Here is a 13,606-nt window from a genome sequence, read left to right on the forward strand (position 1 = left end):
CCATTCTCCCAGTTAGGTCCTCCATCTAAAGAAAGGCTGTTACAGATCCCCTCTTGTCTGGTGGTTTTCTGACCTAGGAGAAACTTCTAATGTATGTGCATATGTAGTATGGGTGCTTATTCCAGTTCATGTTGGAAGCCAGAGTTGTGCAGGTAGTGGCCACCCAGCCTGGTACTCCGGAGAGCCTGTGCCCACAGAGCCCACTGTGTTGACTCAGACCCTGGGAGAGCCCTGACCAGTTGTGAGACGCCAGCAGAGAGCCAGGGACTCACACTTGGGGCACGTAACACCCTGGAGAACCAGACCAGAGACTGCAGGATGAGGTTTTGCTCACCCCCTTTTTCTGCTGTGTGGCCAGTTGATCCCCCTGGAGCCCTCAGCCCTGTGCCCTTTCCCTACTGTCCTCTTTCACAATCTCATACGGAGCGTGCAGCCTCCCTCATCTGAGGCTGGCCGCTAGGAGTCTCTGGTCTGGTTTCCGCAGGTGGCCCCAGGCTGTTGTAAGGAGAAGCAGAGCAGCTGTGGAGAGGAGCTATCCACAAAGAACAGGGTGGCCTGTTCTCTTGGCTCTTGCTGGCCACCATCAGCAGCCCCTGGCCTCCCAAGTGGCAGAGTGGCTCCCATGGCCTGATTCCCTACCCCAGGTCTCTTCTTGTAACCTGAACACAAGGACAAGCGTGTGGCTTAGGGAGACACTTGGGATAGGAGTCTCTCCTGGGGAGAGCATCCGGTGTTTGTATAGCATATGCTGTGTTCTCTGCATAGCCCGTGGCCTCTGCACACTGTAATTTGGTATTTGGGGTGTTTTTTTTTTAAGGTACCTAGAGGCAACCCAGGCTTCTAAGATCTTAAAAACAACAACCAAAACCCCGCAACTAGTCGTGGTTTCTTTTCCAAGCCTTTTGATGAAATATACTTTTGTTCTTTGTTCCTAAAACTCCAGATGCTGGTGGTACCAGCTAGTTTTCGCCACATAAGACCACTGGTAAGGGTGCCTGGGTGGCTCAGTCGTTAAGCATCTGCCTTTAGCTCAGGTCATGATCCCAGGATCCTGGGATCGAGTCCCACATCGGGCTCCCTGCTCTGCGGGAAGCCTGCTTCTCCCTCTCCCATTCCCGCTGCTTGTTTTCCTACTCTCACTATGTCTCTCTCTGTCAAATAAATAAATAAAATCTTAAAAAAAAAAAAAAGACCACTGGTAAGCCTAACCACTTAGCTAAGCCATCCAAACTGGACAGTTTCTAAGTCGTTTCTTTCACGGTCACCTCAAACCTCTGGAGAGCCACACAGGCCCCCAGACAGCTGAGCAGCCCCACTTCAGGCTGGAGGAAGTGCCCCCAGGGAGCTCAGGGAGCAGAGCCAACTCTCCAGAAGCAAGGCCCCCAGGGATGGGACTTTTCCCAAGAGCCCGTGGCCCAGGTTGGTGGCTCATCTGGAGGAAATCTGGCTGCCCTTGGCTGAATTAGGCCCTATAAACAACGGCCTAATTTAATCCAGGCTCTAAGCAGGGCTCCTGGCTCCTAGATGACTACTTGTGAGGGCCTAAGTTGCCTCTTTGTGGAAATAATGAAATAAGCAAGCAGCCACAAAGACAAGGAAAGCCCCAGAGCCTGGGACAGATGCTTTTCAGCCAAGACTTTGATACAGCAAGGACAAAGCACCTTGACTGAGCAAGTGAAGAGCATGAGCCACTATGGAAGATGAGTGGCAATGAGGGTGTCACCTCATCAGAATTCTCCCCCTAAAGAAGCCCAGGGCAGGACGATGTTGGGATGCTGTCCCCTGCGAGCTGAGATGGCACCAGCCATCAAGGAAGCAGGACTTCTCTGCAGAGAGCGATGCAGCCCACAGGGTTTGGGTCCCATTCTGCTAACTAACAGGAGAGGGAAAGGCAGGGAGACTTCGGGGGGGGGGCACAGGAATAGGCGTTGGGGCAGCTGAAGCAGTAGATCCCAGAGAGAGAAGCCAAAGCCTGCATCACAGCAGAGCCTCTGGGGTGTTGTAGAGAATAGGCAACACGGATGATGGAGGGAGGGACACAGCCAGGGACATTCATTTGCAGATTAAAAAAAGAAATGGTTTGTTTCTAATCAGCAAATAAGACAGGCAGTTCCCACTGAAGAACACTGAGAACGGGAGCGACAGAGAGAGGCTGACTGACAGCGATGGCCCACAAGAGCCAAGTATGAAAACACGGTGAAGGGGCTTGTGAGCTGGTTGGTAAGAGGGCACATGCCCCACAGACGTGGCAGAGCTCTCTGCTCTCCATAAAGCGCTCCAGTACGGTTCAGGGTGAGCAAAGACAGGGCAGTCTGACGCAGAGAAGGAAATCGCACAGATACAGAAGAACCTAACAGATCCCTGAAGACAGGCAAGCCGTTTGCCCCAGGGTCCTCGCTACCTGTTCTCGCTAGCTCAGGAGCTGCACCCTCACTGCTCTCTTGCGGGACCCGGGGGTGCCGGTTAACTGCTTCTGAGGTCTTCTGAAGCCTCAGATGCACACACACAACAGCCCAGCGGAAGGGACAAGCACCGCATTTACACAGCTTGCAGCTTCTGGAACAATTCTAGCATTTTTTTTTTAGGTCTATTTGCAATTCTACTTATTCAAACAGAAAATAATCCTTTTCCTTTCAAAATATTATTTTCAAATATGGACTGTTTTAGTAAGTGACATCTTACATAGTTACATGTATGGATGTACATATGTATACATCTTATGTATATGTTTATGCCTTTAGCAGTCTCCAGTCTTATAAAAGAAACAAGAAGAGTTTTGGTTTAGCAGCGATTTGATAGTTTAAATACATAAAATCCCCTTTTGGATGATAAAAGCTCTTATTATTCTGCTTAATACAAGTCATAGGCTGAAGTAACTAAGATGCTGGCCCCGTCTTTGACGAGGCTTTGGTAAGAAAAGCAAGGAAGCTGCCCTCGGTGACCACAGAATAGAACTATCTTTGGAGAACATACTTAACTGGGGAGCTTTTCTTATTGGCACTAGGGAATCCCCAAAAGAAATAATTTCTACAAATAAATCTGCCAAAGAGATACCACCAGATTACACGAGCGAGCTGGATTGCGGGCCCAGGACAGAAAGCCACGTTGCTCTGGGGGGCCTGAATTCTGGAGCAGTAGGCGTGGGTTATTGAGCTTAGTACTAAGGCTTAGTACTCTCAGCTCCCTTCCATGGCCAGTCTCAGGCTGTCTGTGCTGAAGGAATGGTAGGTGGTGGGACTGGGGCCTTTAATTCCTTTCAGGCCAGAGCAACAGAAAAAGCCTGACAACTTCCCAGGGCAACTCCCTCTCAGGACTTCAAAACTTAGCCTTGACAGATCTTTAATGTTTCTTAGACAAATGGATTGATTTGAATGCCGCTGGCAAATGGAAAACAAAGCAAAATAGGACTTGAAACTGGAATGTAACAACTGGCCAGGCTTATGTTCAAATCATTCTGCAGAGAAGACCCTGGGGAGGGGAGGGGCAGGGAGACGGGGTGGGTTACATTCTTTCAAACTCGCAGTGAGCACCAGGCACAGTGCCTGCCACAAGAGTTAAGATCCCAACCGTCCCTGTCTTAGGGGGCTGGTAGCGCGTGTGGATAATCTCGACATGCTTATTCTCTTCCGTACGCAGTAAGTCATTACCCTGTGGTATGCTAAGAACCGTCACAGAGATGAATGAGTTGTTCCAGCTGCACTGAAGGAAATTCTAAGTCACCTTCAGGAGAACAGGGAAGATTTCTGGAATGATATGATTAGAACTGGGTCTTGAAAGAATTTTTCAAGTGGGAGAGGTGAGGGGCATCCCAGGCGCAGGGAATCGTGTGTGCACGGGTGAAAGCAGTACCGTGCTAAGGGAGGCCCTACACGGTGTGGATGAATGCCGGGGTGGGGGCGGGGTGCAGAGTGCTGGGAAGGCAGCTGGGGCCACCTCACCAAGGGGGGGCGTCCAGCTTGCTGACTTCCCCCCTGGTCTGCTCTGTGCCAGAGGCTTGCCCTTAGAAGCCAGAGAACATCCACACTGGGGTTTTCTGTTCCCCGTAGTGCCTGACTTGGGGTGTGCTCTGGAAACACATGGCCCATTACATTGCACTAGATGAAGGGACTAGGGACTTCTTAGCACATTTGATAATTGCTCCCGACTATTCAGCCCCCACCCCACCCCCGTATCCAGGGGAATTTGAAGGTGGGAACTCCTCTGGTCTTTCATTTGGATACCTTGGTAGACTTGATGATACTTTCCATCTAATAGATTTTATTTAAAAATAAGAACTTTTAGAAACACAAGGTCAGTAACCACAAAGTATACATTCTAGTCTCAGAAAGTAGATAATTAGCCATCTTAGCTTTGTAAGATTTCTTTTCTCCTTTTTAAAGGTTTTATAAAACTACCCAGGTCCCGCAGAGTCAAGCAGATTCTAATTGTGCTACTCCACAGATGTACCGTGGGTGAAAGCCGCCCCCCCACCCCCCGTCTGCTGTCCCGCACTCCTAAGTGTGCCTCGGCTGGCTCCAGGCTCTGCGGTGGTGACATGCAGTTGCTCAGAGCAAGCCCACTACAGACATGATTATAGAAACTCTCTGGCTCCCCCTTGTCCCTCAAGTTTCCCTTGCCCTGGCATATTAAAAATAGGGCTAGGGGGGCACCTGGGTGGCTCAGTGGGTTAAGCGTCTGCCTTCGGCTCAGGTCATGATCCCAGGGTCCTGGGATCGAGCCCCACATTGGGCTCCCGGCTCGGCGGGAAGCCTGCTTCTCCCTCTCCCACTCCCCCTGCTTGTATTCCTGCTCTCATTATCTCTCTCTCTCTCTCTCTCTGTCAAATAAATAAATAAAAATCTTAAAAAATAAATAAATAAAAATAGGGCTAGGTAACATTAGCATTTCAGTTTGATAGGCTCTTCCTTTATGACCCGTCACCATCAGGGCCCAGGGCTGGTATGTTTAGCTAGAAAGAGGTCAACTTGAAGGAACCAAGAATCAGGCCCCTGGTCTGTAAATCTGCCACTTCTCTGCCATCTTTCTCCTTCCTCCCAGAGGGATCTGACTTTTGTGAGGTCTGGTCTGCTCACAGCGTGTGTTCCCCTCTCTGGGATCCCTCCTTGAGGACAATGAGTTTTGTGTCCTCTCGTTAGCTCAAGTCTTCTATTTGTGCCCCTTGGAAGAGGCACTTTCTAAGAGCTAAAAAAAAGGTGCCTCACGTGAGTTTCACCTCTCCACAAAGAGTGGGCATTTTAGCCAAAGGCAACAAGAAACAACCCACGTGAGAAAAAAAAAATGGTACAAAAGCAAGGGAGAAAAATGATAAGGAGATTCTGAGGCAAGTTGCTGCCTCAGAAGCATCTGGACCCTTGATAAAGTGGTTTGTATAGTTCTCCTGAGGGTAGATAGTTCTCTCTCATCCGCTTCTCTTAGCCTTGGATGTACCCAGTTATATAAAAAGAAGGTGTATTCAAATTCTAAAGGAAGATGGGGAACAGGGTTTCTCTTGAGTTCGGTTGCTCTACCTTAATAATCCAACAACTTTTTGGTTTCGGGGTAACCATCACCAGACTGAAAATGTCACGCTGTAGAGGCATCGGCGTTGCTCAGTCGGTTGAGCGTCCTACTCTTGATTTTGGTTCAGATCCTCATCTCTGGGTCGTAGGATCGAGCCCCGTGTCGGGCTCCACACTCAGTGCAGAGTCTGCTTGTCTCTCTCCCTCTGCTCCCCGCCCCCGACTTGTGCTCTTTCCTCCCTTTCTCTCTCTCTCAAATAAGTAAATAAAAATTTTTTTAAAAGGCAATAAAAAAAAGAAAATGTCATGCTGTAATAGAATAAAGACCAGGGCATTTGACAGAAAACTCCAAAATCCTCTGAGTGGAAAAAAAAAAAAAATCAGTCTGAGCCTAGGAAAGTGTTTGTGTAATCCCTGGGCAGTCGTTCTCAATTTCGCCTCTCCTGCCCTGGAGACATTTGACAATGTCTGGAGACATTTTTGGCAGTCAGAATTGGGCGGATATTACGGGCATCTAGTGGGGAGAGGCTAGGGATGCTGCTAATTCTACAATGTACAGGACAGCCCCCCAGTGAGAATAATCCAGCCCAAAATGTCAGTAGCACCAAGGTTGAGAAACCCTGAGCTAGGGCTAAATCGCAGTTAGTACAGACTACTTAAGTCTGTACTTCTTTTTTTTTTTTTTCCAGCATTTTATTATTTTTTATTTTATTTATTTATTTTTAATATTTTATTTATTTATTTGACAGAGAGAGACACAGCGAGAGCGGGAACACAAGCAGGGGGAGTGGGAGAGGGAGAAGCAGGCTCCCCGCTGAGCAGGGAGCCCGATGCGGGACTCGATCCCAGGACCCTGGGACCATGACCCGAGCCGAAGGCAGACGCTTAACTGACTGAGCCACCCAGGCGCCCCTATTTATTATTTTTAAAATTTTTTTGTTTAAATTCAATTTAGTTAACATAGTATATTGTTAGTTTCGGGGGTAGAATCTAGTGATTCATCAGCTGCATATAACACCCAGTGCTCATTACATCAGGTGCCCTCCTTAATGCATCATCTAATTACCCCATCACCCACCCACCTCCTCTGCAGCAACACTCAGTTTATTTCCTAGAGTTAAGAGTCTCTTACAGTTTGCCTCCTTCTCTGTTTTTATTTTATTTTTCCTTCCTATGTTCATCTGTTTTGTTTCTTAAATTCCACATATGAGTGAAATCATATGGTATTTGTCTTTCTCTGACAGATTTATTTCTCTTAGCAAAATACTCTCGAGCTTCATCCACATCGTTGCAAATGTCAAGATTTCATTCTTTTTGAGGGCTACAGGACAGACTACTACCTCTTAAGGACAGAAACCAAGTTCTTCATTCCTTTTCTAAGCACACTTGAGAAAAAGCATGGTCAAGCTTAAATGATTCAGTCTCAGTTGTTCCAATTTGGCTAAACCTCAGAGCCTAATCTCAAAGTCCTTGCCCTTTCTCTCCTGGAGGATTTCCTTTACATTACTTTTCTCCTGGAAAAATATTCCAACTCCATAGTTCCTGTTAACTTCCAGAGAAGACCCTGAATCAATCAGACCCTAATTACAAGCATGCCTCAGAGGAAGAGTGTATAAATAGAGTCCAAATTGCTCAAGGTTCACACTGACAAACGGGCTCACCCCATAAACCTGAAATGGCATGTTACAGTCTGAGGCCCCTCCAAGTGGGTGTGAGAGGGCCCTCATGAATGCAGGTGCCCCTGAGGGGTGAGATTTGGGGCTTCACTCCTTTGGGGCTGCCCTCCCCATTGCTCCTTGGGAAACAGCCCTTGTTAGCTGCCTGTGTCTTTGAGAAGTGAGCAGGAGGGGACAATTCTGGCCAAGTTTCTATAATCACCCTCCAAATGAACAGGTTTGCCTTGGACTGCCATGGTGTCTCACTCCAAGGGGAGAGCTGGGCCCAGCCTGGGCTCCTTGAAACAGCCGTTCTGGGTGAACCGTGCAGGAAAGGCAGTGGCAAACCTGCGTTTGGGCTTTGATCCTGATGTCCTAAGCTTGGAGTAGGTCTCCAGGCTTCTGCTGAGGAGCCCCTCAAGCTCCCCAGCTAGACTAGGAGAGTCTAGTGAAGCGCTCTGCTGCAGGCCTGACTACACTGCCCATTCCATGAGTGCCAACTGAGAGCCGAGCCAGTCTAAGAAGATGGCTAATTATTCCCAATGCCACAGTCCACTGTTACAAGTGGAGGTTACTTTTGGATGTCAGACTCAAGTTCCTGCATGGTTTCTTCTGATCCTCTGTAACTGTCCTCAAACACTGTCCCTGCAACGTAAAGTGCGGATGGACAGTCGTTAGTGTCCGCTTAGAATCATATAACATGTTGGCACTGAAAGCATGTTAGCTCACCTAGCCCAGCCTAATATTTTATGGCTGAAGAAACCAAGGCCAAAGAAGGGACATTGATTTGCTTACATCAGACAGCCAGGAGGAAACAAACTGAGGCCTCCAGCCTAGGTCTTCTGACCATACAGGGAGTATTTATCACCGTATCCCCTGTGACTTGTGTAGACCAGCCCAGAGAGGAGATCTGATTACTATCTTGGAATCACAAGCAAAATTCAACCTTATCTATGTGGGCCCAGTCCTTTAATGTCCAGGTAGAGTTTTTATGTTTTTTTTTTATTTTATTGAAGAGTTGAAGTATTTTCCATTTAACCCTTGACTACTCTCCATTTTGAAGAACAGGAAAAGAGAAATTTATATCCAAAAGGATCACAAAGGGATAATTCTGTACATTTGAGGCATTTCCTAGAAGAGACGTTGACAGTCATCATCATATACATTCTCAATTTTTAGGAAGGGTCAATGTTCACAGATTGAGTTTTCAGACCAGGAAACTGAGGAAAAGAGAGAAATTACCTTAACCAGTGGTATCTGGAGAGGAGAGCACAAAAGACAAATTCTTGGGCAGTTCTTGATTCCGTAACTGACAGAAGAACTTAATTCTGACCATATGTATGGGTCTGTTCAGAAGGGCATGTTTCTAAAGCTTGCTGGCAAGGGCCCTGAAATACAGTCCTCCTATGTTTAACTAAGCTTAGTCAGTGGTAGTTCTAATCTCACACAGTAAGAAAGGAACAACAACAAAGGTACACCAGGTGAGACCAGGAGAGCTGATTCTCGGATAGTGGGTCAGTGGGGTCATCTCTGGATACGATCACCTGGCCTGGTTCAGTCACAAGTGATATAAGGGGATAAAGTAGAACTTTCACAGACCTACCCTGCTTCTTTCTGGCCGCTTGCCATTCCCTTATCGAGAGTGGGTCAAGAATCTACAGTGAGAAAGTGAACTTGGAGGTTCAAAAAAGGGTGTGGGCCACAAGAGGGCTCCCTTACCTGTTTCCCTGAACCCCTGGCTTCCAACAGTATCAACATAGGTATTGAACAAATAAAGATGTTCAATGTCCTTCTGGGGAGTTATGGTTACAGATTTAAAAGGAAGAACTGAGCTTTCATAGCCTTAAGACTAAACCAAACTTCACGCTTCATTCAGTACAGTTCCTGTGTGCCCATGCTTAAGGAGATGAAACAAAAGAGCCGCGAGTGCAGACGCTTTCTTGCCTGATGGGTCCTGCCATATTAGACCATGAGCTGCTGTGGCTACAAATGTGGATTATGCCCACTCTCTGAAGCCTTACGAAGCACCTTCCCTGCACGTTGGTGATGCTATGAATCACCTGGCAAGGCTGAAGATGGGCCTTGATGCCAAGAAAGCCTAGGGTAAGAAGTTAGGAGTTTGATCTCATGAAAACAGTCCTATCCTGTGTCTTAGGAGAAGGGTAGTTCTCCATAGCAGAGAGGTCCCCCAGAGCATCCTCTCTTCCCATCTGTGGGAGACTCCCAGATTTAATGAAGGCTCTGGTCCAGGCGCCTAGAGGCCCTGGTTAGTGTTTCCCCGCAAAGGCTCAGGGAAGTCAAGAGCAGTGAAGGGTGACCTCAGTAAACCCACACACAGTATCTTCTTACACATCCTGGTTCCCTTGGCAGCCAGAGTGCTCCTAACCCACCTCCTAACGGCATCAGTGACAAAGCCCGAGGGCAGGGCACCCAACTTCATATTCAGTGGGTGTCTTGGCACCATACTCCCCCCACAACACCGCATCTTCTCACCTTGCCGGAAAGAGATGTACACCTGCCTCTCCTCAAACTCCTGGACCTGCCGGAAGTTGTTGACCATTTCTCTGGGGGATGGGTCATCCACGTATGTGTAGTACAGAGCAGTCTCCAAAGCCAGCAGCTGCAAGGGGAGCAGCAGAAACATAGCCCATGGGCAGAGTGATGCTCTCTTGCCTGACCTCACTGGGGAAGAGACCTCTGGGGCATGGCAGGAGGCACATCAGAAAGCCATGGGAAAGCCAGAAAACTGCTCCCCTCCCCTGCTGGTGTCTGGTCGACTGGGCACCGGGTGAGCTGGTCTGTCCCCTCCTCCCAAGGCTTGGAGGGAAGTTAGTGCTGTTAGCTGCTGGGTGGTGGAGGGACTCCTCGGCCTCTCACGGACACGGCATTCCTCTCATGGGCCCGATTTGGAACCCAGCTCTAAATTAGAGGGGCCTAAGGCTTATTCTGATGATCTGATCAAAAGGAACAAAAAGGAGGAGGCAAGAGTTTCACAGATCCTCTGACAACTGGTTCCACAGAATTTTCATACACCCACATAGATTATATAATCGGTTTCCAAGGTGGTTTCTAGGTTAGGGTATTACTGCTTCCCCACACATTTCATCTCTTGATTCATCACTTTATTCCTGTCCGCCTACCTGCTGCCATTTATCTACATTACTCAGATCGGTAGCTCATAGTAAAAAGAAGGAGCAACAGTGAGGGCCTTCCTGGACGCGGGAAGAGGGGCCAGGGGCGGGGTGGGCCAGGAGCCCGTGTGTGGCACTGCCCTGGCCATGTCTCCTGGACAGCCAGTTTTCTTCTTGATGAATTTCTGGGGAGCAGAGGGATGGGCAGTGACCAGGAACTCCAGTGTGACTTTGGGGCTTAGCTTTGTGGCCAATCAGCGGGCAATCCCATAAGCTCCCTCATCTGTCTACCCCTCACTTTCATCACCTGTAAGATGAGAGGGTCGGAGATGATTGCTGAGGATTCTGTGCCCCCGGTTTTGCACTAGACCATGAGCTTCTTGAGGACAGAGACCGCCGCTTACTCACTGCTGCAATCCCAGCCCTCTAGTTTGTTACACTAACTGGCTCCATCTTTATTCCGCCCTGTAAAGGAGCCGTGCTCTCTCCCGCCACAGAGGAAACACCATCCAGCCACTGAGGGAAATACTAGGAAATGCAGCTTAACAACTTGTTTGTAAGGAACTGTGGAGACAGGTTCATTTTCTTAGCTTAACTCAGTAACTCCACTTTTGAAGCTCAGCCTGTAATTTCTGCCATGCTTCCGGGCACCTGCGATATTTGAAGAGGTTTGGCTTAGCTGTCAATGAAACTCTAAGTGAGGAAACCAAGTTGGTGATTATGAGCTGGGTGACGGCAGGGACCGAGGTGCCACGTGGTCTCTGACTCAGAAGGGCACAACAGTTACCTGCTCCTGGGAAATTTGCACAGGGTTCCGGAAAACCGTCCAGAGCACGGTGGGGTGGCAAGGAGGTGTGGTCAGGGACCCTTTGTAGCGATAGTACTCATCAGGCCTCTCAGGAAGCAGCTCTTCAATGCTGAAACCTGGAATGAGCACTTCTTGGCCTGGAGAGACATGGTGGAGAAATGGTGTCAGGCTTTCTCCCCATGGCAGAGGTGCTGCTGGGCCTATGACTGAGCCTAGAATATGAAACTGCCCCCTGCATTCATTTTTCTTCAGGTCACATGGGAGTGACTACCTCCTTCTCTAACAGAGGGCGAATATGCATCCAAGGACCCCTTACCTTTGTATCTTACATCTTGAAGGTTTCTGAAGATCTTGTCATAAGATGGATTGAAGGAGCCCATCTGCAACAGAGACGGGGCAGGTTGAACTGGGACGGAATTCTGTCGGCTGAGCCTTGTTTGACCTTTGCTCACGGAAGGGCTCATCTAGGGGTATACAGCTGCCATTGCCAAGATCCTCCCTGGAGGATGCACTTTACCAGGACAATCGTGAAAGACCCCTGGGCTGTTAGGGATTTGGGGTGATGGTCCTGTCCTCTTGCATCTCAGGATGCAAGGTGCTGAGCAATCAAGGCACTGGGCCTGCATGTTCCAGGGCAAGGAATAGAGCTTGTGCTCCTGATTATCAGGCTGTGAGCCTGAAAGCCACAACTAGCGTGTTCTTTAACCAGAACTTAAGGGAGCTTGAGTTCACGCAAGCCAAGTCAGGCAAGTAAGCATGTTGAGAAACGAGGTACATGTTGTCTTATTAGGGAAAAACATGCAAGCAAATCAGGAAACATTCCCATTTTCTGGGAATTAAGGAAAGAATGGAACTTGGATATCAGGAGTTGTGTAAGGGATTGAGGCAGCACTGAATGATCGCCATCCCCCAACTCCCTTTAGACAAGTCCTATCCAGCTGGGCTATTCTGAGCTTTGTGCAACAGGGCTCATAAAGCTATTCTGAGCTTTGTGCAACAGGGGCTCATTTTTTCCAGTGTTCCAAAGGACATGCCCATTTCTGCTACCCAGCTAAGTGCTGCCTCCAGGCCAAAAGAGAAGGTACCCTATGGGGGAATACCTCAATCTCTAGAGGCAGGACACAGCCAAAATGACAGCGAGCCCCACAACATCCAACAGACAGGTACTCATGGACCAAACGCCGAGTCTGATACCATCCTGGCTTCCAATTTTTTAAAACCCCTCTAACCATCTCTTACCTCTATGAGAATAGCTAGGACGGCAAGGCCCTCTGACTTGTTACTGGCGGAGCTGGCGTTGGGGTACAGGTCCGAGTTATAGTGGACGATATGCAGCTGCAGTGGGAGAAAAGCCGCTCACAGGAGATGGCCGACTCATGGGAACCCTTGGCTTTCGCAGGAGACTCAAAACCAGTGGGGAGGACAGAACCCCTCTATCCCCACCCCAGGTAGATCAGGCCTCTCAGACCCTTTCCTTCATGGCCTCCCCAGTTTTCCCTTCTCCCTCATTCCTCCAGACCGAAAACTCGACCAGGGCAGACTGTCCATCTTATTCACTCATTGTATTCGTGTCTGATATGGTGCTTGGAAGGAACCAGGTATACAATAGATATTGAATGAAGGAATGAATGAATGGGTTCTTATAATAGCCACAAAAAAAGCTTGGGTACTTTGGAGCACTTTTCTCTTCTGATTTTTTCTTCTTTCTTTCTTTCTTTTTTTCTTTCTTTCTTTTCTCTTCTGATTCTTTCTTTTCTCTTCTGATTCTTCCTTCCTTCCTTCTTCCTCCCTTCCTTCCTTCCTTTGTTTCTTTTCTCTCTCTCTCTCTCTCTCTTTTTTTTTTTTAGAGCCAGAGAAAGATGGGGGGGAGGGGCAAAGGGAGAGGGAAAGAGAGAATCTTAAGCAGGCTCCACGCCCAGCGCAGAGCCAGATGCAAGGCTCAATCTCACTACCCTGAGGTCATGACCTGAGCCGAAATCAAGAGTCAGACTTCAACTGACTGAGCCACCCAGGCGCCCTGCTCTGATTTTGTCTACTTATTCTGGAGCCTAGGGGAAAATGGCCTCATTGTAGCTTGTCCAGCCTCAGCCTGGCCACTCTGCATTTGATCTGAAGTAGTAGGGGCTGAGGCAGGAAACCTCCAGTGGTAACTTAATTGCGACTGTATCCCCAGTAGGACAGGTATTTATCCCTCAGCTGGAAAAAAATTACAGCATGGCTCTTGTACAGATTTAATCAGCCATATTTTAAGATAGCAGAAAACAAGAATGTTACTCCCTGAATGTGGATTCTTACCTTTACAAAATAAAATTCTAAGCTCATTTTTTTTCAAAGCAGGAATTACTTGTCATTATTAAAGTGAGGAAAAGAGAACTTGCTGAGAAATCTTGGATTTAAAAAGTCTAAGTATTAAGACATTGTTATGACAAAATCAAATTCTGACAATGTTTAACCTAATATTTAATCCAAAAGATGGTGTCACCTGTCCTCCAAAAAATTATTTTAGTAGCTAGG

At 48.1% G+C, this 13,606-nt stretch overlaps 2 protein-coding genes across 7 annotated transcripts in view; one reads left to right on the forward strand and one right to left on the reverse strand.

Annotated features, from left to right (window-relative positions):
* Window positions 1–13,606, forward strand: part of APH1B (aph-1B gamma-secretase subunit) — an 80,078-nt gene that overhangs the window by 56,576 nt on the left and 9,896 nt on the right. Inside the window, exon 8 of one of the 3 annotated variants that reach the window (XR_015768559.1) lies at window positions 9,030–9,256. The exons of the other annotated variants lie outside the window; for them this stretch is intronic. The gene's annotated coding sequence lies outside the window, so the exon portion shown is untranslated. The remainder of the gene's footprint in view (window positions 1–9,029; window positions 9,257–13,606) is intronic. 3 annotated transcript variants of the gene reach the window in all.
* Window positions 1–13,606, reverse strand: part of CA12 (carbonic anhydrase 12) — a 55,755-nt gene that overhangs the window by 5,882 nt on the left and 36,267 nt on the right. For 2 of the 4 annotated variants that reach the window (XM_028100277.2, XM_028100278.1), the window contains exons 5-8: window positions 12,332–12,427; window positions 11,409–11,472; window positions 11,072–11,229; window positions 9,647–9,773 (exon numbers count right to left, since the gene is read on the reverse strand). In XM_028100277.2, the coding sequence (XP_027956078.1) occupies window positions 9,647–9,773; window positions 11,072–11,229; window positions 11,409–11,472; window positions 12,332–12,427 (445 nt within the window). The remainder of the gene's footprint in view (window positions 1–9,646; window positions 9,774–11,071; window positions 11,230–11,408; window positions 11,473–12,331; window positions 12,428–13,606) is intronic. The other 2 variants (XR_003608625.1, XM_028100279.1) reach the window with 1 other exon arrangement.

The sequence above is a fragment of the Eumetopias jubatus genome, unplaced genomic scaffold (genome assembly GCF_037043125.1).
Source record: "Eumetopias jubatus isolate StellerSeaLion01/CBP00866 unplaced genomic scaffold, mEumJub1_p1.0 scaffold_7, whole genome shotgun sequence".
Classification (NCBI taxonomy): domain Eukaryota; kingdom Metazoa; phylum Chordata; class Mammalia; order Carnivora; family Otariidae; genus Eumetopias; species Eumetopias jubatus.